The 12745-nt window shown below is 37.2% G+C and overlaps 1 protein-coding gene across 3 annotated transcripts in view; it reads left to right on the plus strand.

Moving 5' to 3' along the window:
- Nucleotides 1–557: 557 nt before the first annotated feature.
- The window catches only part of DICER1 (dicer 1, ribonuclease III), a gene marked incomplete at its 5' end in the record, with an annotated part of 37926 nt that continues 25738 nt past the window's right edge, over nucleotides 558–12745 (plus strand). For 2 of the 3 annotated variants that reach the window (XM_082000772.1, XM_082000773.1), the window contains 7 exons: nucleotides 558–701; nucleotides 1678–1840; nucleotides 2274–2404; nucleotides 4357–4491; nucleotides 5357–5517; nucleotides 6874–7042; nucleotides 9147–9619. In XM_082000772.1, the coding sequence (XP_081856898.1) occupies nucleotides 558–701; nucleotides 1678–1840; nucleotides 2274–2404; nucleotides 4357–4491; nucleotides 5357–5517; nucleotides 6874–7042; nucleotides 9147–9619 (1376 nt within the window). Of the gene's footprint in view, nucleotides 702–890; nucleotides 1841–2273; nucleotides 2405–4356; nucleotides 4492–5356; nucleotides 5518–6873; nucleotides 7043–9146; nucleotides 9620–12745 lie in introns of those variants that run through there. The other variant, XM_082000774.1, reaches the window with a different exon arrangement.

A 12745-nucleotide genomic window follows, 5' to 3' on the forward strand; every position in this document is an offset into this window, starting at 1 on the left:
GTTCTTGTGTAGTTCCTTTTCTGTTCCAGCTGATTATTAGAATAAAGGTCCTGTTGCATGTGTGTATATGACGCCTTAATTGGTCATAGGGACTTTCTGGTTGAGAAGAAAAATGGAAAATGTGGTATTTATGCCCGTACTCTAGAAAATCAATCTTTTTCTTTCTTGAAGTAAAGATAGAACAGTTCTATTTTTAAAAAAATTGTTCTTAAATATATTTTAAATGGGATTAGAACATAAATGGAACTTTATCCTGAAATGTATGTGTGTAAATCCAAATGCCTAGAGTGAACTTTGCCCTGTAAAGTACAGCTCCTTTTGGATTTCTTTGGCACTTTGAAGAGGAATAGTGCCTGTAAATTTAAAATTAACATTTTCTGCTGAAAATGGTATGAGATTTAGCACTTAGCGGTAGTAAAATCAAGTTATGTCCTTTTCTTAGAATAAATTTTCTCTTCTTGCTGTATATTGTGACTGTATCTAATACTGTTTCTTTTTCTTCTCATAGTAGGCTGTGCTGGAACAAAAAAGCAATGAAAGAAACACTGGATGAATGAATGAAAAGCCCTGCTTTGCAATCCCTCAGCATGGCGGGACTGCAGCTCATGACTCCTGCTTCCTCCCCAATGGGTCCATTTTTTGGACTACCATGGCAACAAGAAGCAATTCATGATAATATTTACACGCCAAGGAAATATCAGGTACTAGTGATAATACTAATACAGTAATGTCAGAAAAAAAGTACAGTTAAATCCATTAACTTAATAGAAGAACCCCCACAGTAGCTGGAGAATGTGCAGTGCTGTACACAGTCTAGGCGTGTCCCTCTCACAGCTCCACCTGTTGAGAGTTAATTGTGCCTCTTTCTTTAGCTTGACTGTGTTCTACATTTCTAATACTCTCTTTCCCTCTTCTCAGTTTGCTCTAACAAGCAGAACAACTTTTAAGATGAGTATTCTCTTGCTGCTCTCTGCGAACTGCTGTTAGGGACAAATAGGGTAAACTGTGCATCTTGATTGTATGCATAGAATCATGTCTCCTTCCCCCTCTGACCTTTTGTCTTCTACTTGGTAAATCTTGATTTTTTTTTTTTTTTGTTTTGTTTTGGGTTTTTTTTGTTTGTTTGTTTGCGTACTGATCAAAGCAGCTCAGTAATGTCAGAAACCCCACCAGGGCACGCTGATTTTCATTTTGTTAAGGAAACCTCTGTTTCTGAGTTCTAGAACTTCAATTCTCTTTGCACTGCAGAGGTGCCTGAAAGCTAGTAATTGGTTAAGATTACTGAGAGGCTTAGATCACCTTGAGCTAATATACTTGCATATTTGGCTGAATGATATATACTGTTATATTTAAAAGCTCTAGCTTCTTTCTTCACACAATGTATCTAGTAACAGAATCATCTATTAAAAAGATATACTTAGAAAGTTACTTAACCTAGCATCAAATGGTGATAATAAAGGATTTTAGGTTTAGAAGATAGACTATGTATAACCATTAATATTTCTTGAAAGACTGTGACAATAAGTTGTTTATAGAAGAGGTGTATTCTGTGGCACTGGAAAGATCCCTAGAGATACTGACTTGTCTGGAATTTATTTACCACTTATGGGTTTTTTTTTTTGTCATCTTTTTCACTGCATTGCTGCAAGTAAGGACATTATTACTTTTTAAACCTAGGTTGAACTGCTTGAAGCAGCTTTGGATCATAATACAATAGTCTGCTTAAACACTGGCTCAGGGAAGACTTTTATTGCAGTACTACTCACTAAAGAGCTGTCCTATCAGATCAGGGGAGACTTCAACAAAAATGGAAAAAGAACTGTGTTCTTGGTCAACTCAGGTAAGAGGAAAAGTATACTAGGTTCCTAAACATGCTGCTAATATTTCCGTGGAATATTCCTTAATAGAAGGTGTGTGAAAGCAAAGTTGAGAAGAACTTTTGTATAAGGTCTTCAACAGCAAGGATGCTAAACTCATTAGAGAATGTGATACCTTTTATCTTCTGCTTATAATTCATTTAACCTGTTCATCTCTACGACATCTTCTGTTTCCTGGTTTAAAATTAAGACATTGGTAACTAAATTGCAGTTCAAATTCAATGTTTCCTTTGCTGCAGTTCTGTTTACATGGAGGCAGTTGCCATGTACACCTGGTTTAACATTAGTCTAAGCTAAAGATTATGCTATGAAACATGGTGCTAGGTAATATGGCACACATCTTGAAAATCAATTTGTGAAAAGGCCTTTATGTGATTGAAATTTTTTTTTTTTAAGCAAATCAAGTTGCTCAACAAGTGTCAGCTGTAAGGACACATTCAGATCTTAAGGTGGGAGAATACTCAAGTTTAGAGATAACTGAATCATGGACGAAAGAGAAGTGGAGTCAGGAATTCTCTAAGCATCAGGTAATGTATTAAGTATAAACTAAATATAAGCAGGGTCTACAGTCAGTTAGGCTTGATCAGAAGTGATAATTACTTGTGTATGAGTTTTGAGGTAAAACATACATAGGGCTTCTCTGGTTGTTTCTAAAAAGCTGTCCTTTTAATCCTTTTTTTTTTCAGTCTCCCTGACTTGTGGCTCACAATGATTGCAGAAGAAATATTGAGTGTGCATGGCATACTTTAAATGCTATTAAAAGATGTTTAATTATTAGGTAATAAAAAAAGATGATAAAACTGAATGTTCTCTGGGAGTGCAGCGCATCTCTTTGGTGTGCATTTTATTTCTGCCTTCTTGGGTACACTATTTCTATATAGTTCTCTTTGTAGACGGAAAAACATTAGCTTTAATGGTAACATTTTGCTTGGTGGTTCTTGGACCCATTCTGTTATAATCTTTTTTCCATGCTGACTTAAGTCTTTGGGTGGGAGTGTTGATCTGCTGGAGGGTTAGGAGGGCTGTACAGAAGGATCTGGACAGGCTGGATCGATGGGCAGAGGCCAACTGTATGAGGTTTAATAAGGCCAAGTGCTGGGTCCTGTACCTGGGTCACAACAACCCCATGCAGTGCTACAGGCTTGGGAAGGAGTGGCTGGAGAGCTGCCTGGCGGAAAGGGACCTGGGGGTGCTGGTTGACAGCCGGCTGAATATGAGCCGGCAGTGTGCCCAGGTGGCCAAGAAGGCCAACAGCGTCCTGGCCTGTATCAGAAATAGTGTGGCCAGCAGGAGTAGGGAAGTGATCGTGCCCCTGTACTCAGCACTGGTGAGGCCGCACCTCGAATCCTATGTTCAGTTTTGGGCCCCTCACTACAAAAAGGACGTTGAGGTGCTAGAGTGTGTCCAGAGAAGGGCAGCAAAGCTGGTGAGGGGTCTGGAGCACAAGTCTTATGAGGAGCGTCTGAGGGAACTGGGGTTGTTCAGTCTGGAGAAGAGGAGGCTGAGGGGAGACCTCATCCCTCTCTGCAACTACCTGAAAGGGGGTTGTGGTGAGGTGGGTGTTGGTCTCTTCTCCCAAGTAACCAGCGATAGGACGAGAGGGAATGGCCTCAAGTTGCGCCAGGGGAGGTTTAGATTGGATATTAGGAAAAATGTCTTTCCTGAGAGAGTGGTCAAGCATTGGAACAGACTGCCCAGGGAGGTGGTGGAGTCACCCATCTCTGGAAGTGTTTGAAAAATGTGTGGATGTGGCGCTTCAGGACATGGTTTAGGGGCCATGGTGGCGTTGGGTTAACAGTTGGACTTGATGGTCTTGAAGGTCCTTTCCAACCTTAGTGATTCTGTGAAGTATCTTGTAGTACTGCAGATATTTGTAATTTCTGCGTTTTTCTCTCCAGCATTGAGTAGTGGCCTATGAAATATGTGTGAGGAACTGTGACAAGTGTAAGTGTTACTGTACTTAGTGGAGTTCGAAATTAGCGTAAAAGCAGTGCATAATTTTATCAAGCAACTCAGCTTTATCTGTCATAATGTACAAGAAATGAGTTTTCATTTAAATAGAATTGTGATAACATCCTCGTTTTCTGTTACAGCTGCAGATGGTTATGAGTTTATGAAGAATTCTCTTTCTTGACAGAGACACGATGATGGGACACATAAGGGACTTCAACATGTTACGGATTTAATGACATTTGTTCTGTGTAGTCTGGCTGGTGTTGATATCATCTGTTTGTTGTATTAATTTTTTTTTTTCCTAGGGATGTGACTGGAGATATGTAGAAAGCCTCCAGACAGATTATTTTCTCAAGTAGAGAATGTTTTATTTTCTTTTGTCCTTACCTGTTGTATGTAGACCAATAGGAGTCGATATTTTTTAATACTGTCTAGCAAGACCTGCAGAACGCTTTCCTACTTCACCTTGACCTAAGACAGCTTGCACTTTTCTTATACTGACACTTTTTTTCCCCTTTCCATCTAGGTTCTGGTTATGACATGTCATGTTGCTTTGACTGTTTTGAGAAATGAATATTTATCCCTGTCAAATATTAATCTTCTGGTGTTTGATGAGTGCCATCTTGCAATCCAGGATCACCCATACCGTGAAATCATGAAGGTGGGTTTCCGTTGCATGAATGTTTTAAATACTTGGTTGAGAAGGAGGAGTCTGGGAGGGCTGGAGAAGTGGGAACTATTTAAGGCAGCTTTTGCTACCAAGGAAGAATATCAGTAAAACTATATTTTAGCATATTCTGGAACTATGAAATGACTGTAATGAATGAATACTTCGGTGATATTATGAGATAGAAAAGTCATGTATTTATTGTCTTTTGCAGTGGGGGTTAAAGAAAAACCTGTCATTAACAGAAAAGAAGCTAAATTTATGGAATTGAGAAATTCTGTAAATTCTTTGATAAAATATTTGAGTTTGGGAATGGGATTCACTAATGAGTTTTTACTATGTTTAAAATACTGATTCCTAAAGATGTTTGTAGGACTCTTTTCAGCATATTCTTGGCTCCTTGTGTTATTTGGCTTATACAGTATGAGAAACCTGTATTATAGATGTCTTTCCAAATCTCTTCAAGTTTAACCAGAGCATGTGTCTTTTTTTTTTTTTTCAGATGATACTTTAGTTTTTTACATTTTGTGGAGTTGGTATGATATGTGTGTTGTATTGTAAATGTGGCAAGGGTATTCTGTGCAGTGCTAACTGTTTGTTTGTTTATATTGTAAATATATTCTTTACATTGTAAATATTTACCTTTGAAAAAGGTGATTGCAGTTAAACGTTAGTCAGTTTCTAGTTTAATTTCCAGTCAATAGAATAGAAAATATTCATTCAACCTTTGGTTCCTTTGACAACACCTACTATTGAAATACTAGTTTCCAACTAGGCATCTAAGTTTGCAGTCTGCTAGCTTGATGGTAGATTTGCAGGGTAACTGTCCTAAGGTATTTCATTCTGTTTTACTTCACAGATCTGTGAGGATTATCCATCATGTCCTCGAATCTTGGGATTAACAGCCTCTATTTTAAATGGGAAATGCGATCCTGCTGAGTTGGAGGAGAAGATCCAGAAACTGGAGAAAATTTTAAAGAGCAATGCTGAAACTGCAACTGATTTGGTGGTCTTAGACAGGTACGTTGTACAGTTATGGGTGTTAAATTGATACCTGCATTTTCATTTTGGATAGAGGGATAAACCAGTAGAAATATTTCTTCTTTTAAATTTTAGGAAAGTTTGTGTGCATGTGATGCCATTACTTCTCTTTGGGGTGGGCAGGGAATGCTAAATTACTTTTTAACTAACCAGTGTTGAAGTATACCTTTCCTGAAGGTTAGGTCAAAGGCTGATTGGCCTTGATATTCAGAGATTTTCTGTAGTTGTTAAAAAAAAATCACAACAAAACACAAGAACAAAAAAACCCTAAAAAACAACAAAAAAACCCCAACAACACAACTAAAAAAAAAAAACCCACACCCCAAAACCAAACAAACCAAAAAAAACCAACAACAACAAAAAAACCCACACCACCAACCTAAAAAATTTGTTACACAACACATTTCTGAACTTGTAAAATGCATTGTCTTACGTTTGGAGAGTAACTGGTTTGTGTTCAGTGTGTGCCATAATGTTGCTATTTAATTTAGAAAAATGTTGCAACATCTACAGTACAAGATGTACTTAATGCCAGAAAGGTTGCATGATTTTTTTTTTTTTTCCTTTTCAAATGAGTAGCCTGGGTTTAGAGGCTAATGAAAGATAGAGGGAGATTTGAGGAAGCAGTGAAAAACAATATTGAAGTAGCAGGAGCAATTGGGTGTTTTCCTCTATGTTCTTACAGAATGTGGAATCCTGTGAATGGTTATTTGTTTTAGAGGAAAATTAGTGTGAAATGATTAATAGGTAGCATGTTTTCTTGCACCAGCTGTACTGTGTTGTATGAACTGAGTCAAAGATGGTTATTTCATGTTCTGGAACAGGTGTTTTGTGGGTGTGTGGTTTTAAATGAATTTTTCTGAACTTCTGTGAACCATTTGCTTTTAAGAATTTCTCATTCATAGCTCTGCCATTCGAGAAGAGTAATTACTTGTGTATGTGTGTCTATATATAGACCTAAATTGACATTATGTGGATTGTATTTGTTTGGCGTATCAAAAGAATACACTTCGGAAAACCAAAAGTGAACATGGTGGTCAAGTAAATTCAATTTGCTTTGCCTTAAATTTTCCAATATTTGAAATTAAGATAGTGATACCTCCTTTTTAGGGAGTGTATTAGAACAGTATTTTAGAATTAAGTATTTTGTGTGGTGGAGGTTTTTTTTACTTTCAAGTATTTAACTATGTAACTAATCATTATTAATTAACGGTGGGGGAAAAAATGTGCTTAAACACACTTCATGTTGCTGTTACTGGCTGTATAACCTTAACAGGCTGAAATAGCTCTGACTTTCAGAAGCTGTGTTTAACTTGATCTTTGCCCTCAATTAAGATATACTTCTCAGCCGTGTGAGATCGTTGTAGACTGTGGACCATATACTGACAAAAGTGGGTTGTATGGAAGATTATTAAAGGAGTTGGATGAAGCACTTACTTTTCTAAATGACTGCAACATATCTGTGCATTCAAAAGAAAGAGATTCTACTGTAATTTCTAAGCAGGTAAGGACATTATATGTAAAAAACCTGGCTAATAGAAATCTTACTGCTGTTTTTCTTTACCATGTATGTTACATTACTGAAACTTTGTAAGATAGCCTAGACCATTTGAGCAAAAAGACTTTTGTGTTTTGTACTCATTAACAGTGCAGGTCTTTTCATAAATGAGTGGGGCTTGAACGTCAACCATTGATTAGAACTTCATCTAGTTTGAGATTCAAATTTGCTTAAGGCAGTAAAGTAATTCTGCACCCTGATGTTGTGGGTCCGTATTTCTGAAGTCAGGAATTTGACGTCTTCGCAACCTCCCATGACCTTTGAATAATTCAGTACAGAAGAAAAAGTAATGCCTCAGGAAGTATTTGGAAAAACTGTACCCAGGTGTATTAAAAGATGATAAAGTAAGAATTCAGGCAAAAATTCCAGCCATAGATGTACAATTTATCTTAGAACAATATTGGACTAGTGCCACACCTTGCTGGAATGGAACGCTTCAAGCTAGCCCCTAATTTTCTATGTGTGTGCCCCTATGTTGTCACGTGAGATGGCAGAGTAGAGTCCAGAAAGCATGGTGTATTGAGCAGGGACCTGTCACACATGGAGTCCAGGCAGCTTTTTTCCTCTCATGGGCTTTGTGGTTTGAAATTGCCTCCTGAGGTACAACTATGTAGGTATGTAAGTGTCTGTTTAACAAGAACTCTGTAGTAAGTCACACTTCTATAATAGTCCATGAGGAAATTGGAGAACCTATTTCTTCAGCCCAAAGTATTCCAGTTTGTTTTAACGTTCTTAGAAACCCAGTACTCTGACGCTGTCCAGAAAAAGATTATTTGGGCCTGAGGGTGATATGTAAGGCAGCCTATCACAGCTGTGTGGGAAAAGGAAGTCCTGGTTAATTTTGTGCCAAACTTAAAATGTACTAGGCTAAAAAATATAAGGAGTGCTGGCAACTGGGGGCAATCCCCAGGATTTGCGTAGTCCAGAAGAGTGGATTAACTGCTATGCCTCTAATGCACAAGCTTTCTGCTTGTTTTCTGATCCAGTAGCTCTCCAAGAAGATGGAGGCACACATTAAGAAAAAGAAACCAGTTTTCAGCCTGAGGTGCCTTTTGCCTTGGCACTGGAGAGCATCAAGCCTCTTATGTGCAGTTACAATTAATTTAGATAAAGTTTGCCCTTAATTTAAGTTTACAGCTAACAAACTTCAGGGAGGATAGAGATTGATAGTCTGTTCTTTACTTCCTCACAGAAGAGAGGAAGGAAGAGAAATTAAAGCAGCAAGTGAAAACTGTATCATCCTGACTGTTGTCATAGTTCTGTCATAGTTGTTCTGTTGTAATAGTGCATCCAAATCCTGAGTCTTTTTAGTAGTAGTATCCATGTACCCCACTTCTGGATTCCTAGTTTATTGTTTTACCACTTGAATCTTAGGAGGAAAGAACTTGCCATCAGATAAGATGATGATGATGATACTCAAGTGCCTATTCTGTGCTCTCTGAGTACGTTATAGTTATCCCTGTTTTTCCGGTTCCACCCAAACATACAAACGCCTAATTATTTTTCCTTTGAGAGGCTAGACTTGCTAAGATTACCCTGAGGCCACTATACAACTTTCTGGTTAGATACTTTTGAAACCATTGCAAATATCAGTAATAAAGTAAAAATGCCCAGTAAAGCATTTGTTTTATTAGTTCTGTGTTAAATATAAAGGATAATAACTTCTGCTTTGTTTAGCTGCCTCAAGAAGTATTCTCCTTTTTAGCATAATTGTCTTAAGGTAAATTTCAAATTACAATTCAACAAAATTGTAAAATGTTCTTTAAATTTGTTATTCTGAGATTCAGAAATGTAATTCAGAACAAGTTCAAAGTTTAGTTGTTGTAATATAGGGGGGAGGGGGAAATCTGCTCCATTAGGAACACCAAAGTTTCCAAGGCCATCTAACAAAACAAACATCTAACAAAAGCGGACTTCTAAATAGTTTTGTAATAGAACAATTGTCATAATCCTTACAAAGGTTGTGCTATGTAAGAAACAAGATTCCTGTCTTAAATGAATAGTTCATGAATGTACTCTTTGAACTGATACTTGAATTCATTTGTTGTAGATATTGTCAGACTGTCGAGCTGTGTTGGTTGTTCTGGGACCCTGGTGTGCAGATAAGGTAGCTGGGATGATGGTGAGAGAGCTGCAGAAGTATATCAAACACGAACAAGAGGAGCTGCACAGGAAATTTTTATTGTTTACAGACACTTTCCTAAGGAAAATACATGCACTCTGTGAAGAGCACTTCTCGCCTGCCTCACTTGACCTGAAATTCGTAACCCCAAAAGTAATAAAGCTGCTTGAAATCTTGCGCAAATATAAACCGTATGAACGGCAGCAGTTTGAAAGTGTTGAATGGTATAACAATAGGAATCAGGATAATTACGTATCTTGGAGTGATTCTGAAGATGATGATGAGGATGAAGAAATTGAGGAGAAAGAGAAGCCAGAGACTAATTTCCCATCTCCCTTTACTAATATTTTATGTGGAATTATTTTTGTGGAAAGAAGATACACAGCAGTTGTTCTAAATAGGTAAAGCTTTTTACTTTAAAAAAAAAAAAAAATATTAAAAAAAAAAGAAAAGAAAAAAGGCAGACTCAGCTGCCAGCACATGGATGTTAATATCATGGATATCTAGGGGATTGTCTTGTATTTTCAGAACTCTATTTTAAAGTTGGCTTAGGAGGTCATACTGGATCTGTATAACAAATAAAAAAAAAAAAAATTATTCAGGCTATGTGTATATGGGATGGATGGGAAGAGCATGTGTCTTTGAAAATTGTACTCAAGGGCTTGTTTTGGACCTGAGTTTGTAATTTGATTCCTTTAGACGGCAAAATCTAAAATACTGTAGTTAACCTGTAAAATATCCGTATACTGATTTGTCTTAATTAGTCTTTAAATTTATATTTGCAATGGATGCTAGAAACTTTTCTAACCTACTGAGTTCAATACTTCTGGAAATTTTATCATTACCTTACTAAATTACATTATCATATGATCCAAGTCTACAGAAAGCCAAATTTTCCCTTGCACAAATGTCTCTTAAGATTTACCAGTACTGCTTTAACAGTTAGTGTTTATAAAACGCCTATTCAGTCAAACACTAAGCACTTTCTTACAGTCTCCACCAAGAAAAATATGAACCCTGTAATATTTGCCAAGATACACTTTGCAATACTCTAGTTCCTTATCAGTTCTTATTCCTGAATGTGATCCATGTTAGTTAAATATAATACTTAATTGTTAAATGCTTTTTGCCACAAACCATGAATGACATCTGATTTTTTCATCTATCTTGATTTTTGGGGTTTTGATAGGGGCGCTTTGAGTGTGCTAAATGTCCTGGGCAATTTGTTTATTGCATTCTGAATACCTCTGACCCTTCGTTGTTACCTTTTTGCCCGAGTCAATAGTTTGAGTGCATAATATATTCGTTGATTTGCAGACTTGCCTGTTTTTTTGTGAACGTCATCTTTTTTCTTTGCCTCTTTTGCATTGTTAAATATGTTGACATAAATGTGTAATATGAGGCAAACTAAGCCATTCAGTGAAGTGAACGTGTTCTGTTAATAACTCCTGAAGAAATAACATTAACAGAATCTGATAAATTTTTGCTGAGCTGAAAGTATTTAATTATCCTACAGGGAGTAGAAGTGAACAGAATTGTGAAATATTTTGTCTTCTCTAAGTTATGAATGTGATTTAAATTACACTCTTTTTCCACTGTGTGTTCTTGTAGACTGATTTGTGCACTATACTATATCCTAAGTGCTGTTGAACCTGACAGAATATGATGTCTAGATCAAATAGGTAACCAAATTCTGTGGTCTTTAAGCTTTAGGCACCTTTGGTACAGGTTATTGGCAGTAAAAAATAAAACTACATGTAACTTTTTATCCACTTCTGAAAGCTAGCTAGCAGACTCTCAGAATGCTCTTTTACTTCATGTAACACACCTGATCTCAAAATACCTGGATGATCAGCAGACCTGAGCTGTTGGAATTAAGGCTGAAAGCTTTCAGTGGAGAACCTCACTGTAGGCTCACTTCAGTTGAGTGGATTTAGTTCAAGGGCCTCTGATTGTAGCTATACTTACGCTGTATATACAGGTGGAAAGACTGTCTCCTAAATAAGGAAGTCCTGAGTGTTTGAATTAGTATATCAAAACCACTGAAGCTTCCAGTAATCCAGTATGGATTCTTAGAACTAAGTTAAAGTAGAAGTATAACTTTTCTTAAAATATATTTATTATGGTAGTATTTAGAGACTAGAATCCCACTTTATGAAGTACATGATGACTGAGGAAGGGCAAAATTGATGGCATGTGTTTTACTTTCTGGGAGAAATGGGTAGGAATTTTCTCCGAAGCCGTAATTAAAGCTGATCTCTTTTCTTTAGAGACCTTTAGCAACAGCCACTACACATTGTAAATACTACAAGTTAGAAAAAAGCAAAAAAACCCAACTCCAAACCAAACCCTAAAAAACTCAAGTTATTCTTTGATTATTATTAACACAACTGATGAAGTGGCTCACTTACTGTTTTATTTGGTGTATACAGTCAAGTTCTGGTGCCTCTAAGTTCCTTTTTCAGTAGTGAAAACACTTTCTAAAGCCCAATTTTCTTCCAGTTTCATTGTGGTGCCTCTCAGCTCCCTTACAGAGGGTCCTGAAAGCAGAAGTTTTTATATCTATTTGAAAAACACCACCTGTTACCTACCACTATACCACTAATAATACTTTTTTTAACCACAAGGTTGAAGTCTTCAATATTTCTCAAGAACTTGCCAAAGATGTGCACAGTGAAATGTTTGTTCAGATGTGTTTTAATTGTCCATTTCTATAATAAGTGAGATACAGTAAGAATGTTTGAGATGCCTAGTAGGTACTCAGACTGAAGCTATGTGACTTGACAGAAATGCCATGTGGCAAAACAAACAAACAAACAAATTAGGGAGTCTTGTCCAGTTATTAACCCATACTGCCGTAGTATGTCTGTTCCAAGAGCCTAGGCTGCATACAGAAAAGTCAGTCAATTTAGCCTTGAACTAATAAATCACATGCATTTTAGTATAGGAGGATCCTTCTAGTCTGTTTCCGTAAGGATATCAAGCTACGTGCTACTTTTCTATTTTCTTGCCTATATTCCCTGTCCATTCCACTTTTAACAGATTTCAAAGGAAGGAAGTCTTGAAGGTGTTTTATGTTCCCATAAATCTTGTTTAAAAGAGTGACCAGTTACAGGGGGGAGACTTCCGTCATTTTCCAAGGGTAGAAAGGGCTTTGGTTTGGCAGCGGCTTGCTGGGCAGGTAGGTGGTAGGCATATAGCTGGGGACTGGCATAGCACCCATCTTATATGTGAAGCAGAAATTCTAGAAATGTAATTGGGAAAGATTTGAATTACTGTTGGAAGTATACAGAGGCAGGCTGTCCTTTGGATATGAGGAGCACCTGGTAATGGACGTGATGCATGTGCTGTGAGCAAACTGGTAGTGGGATGGCTATAGTGAGACATGCAAGGCATGTAATTTTTTGTATATGATCCCTTGATTTTTATTTGCTTTGCTGCTCAAAAATGTGTTACAGCTGAGAAATCCCAGGTTCTGTCCATGCTGAAAACATCAACTAAGGATGCTAGGGCATAATTACTTTGCA

Source organism: Phaethon aethereus, assembly GCF_964289735.1.
Source record: "Phaethon aethereus genome assembly, chromosome: 5".
Classification (NCBI taxonomy): domain Eukaryota; kingdom Metazoa; phylum Chordata; class Aves; order Phaethontiformes; family Phaethontidae; genus Phaethon; species Phaethon aethereus.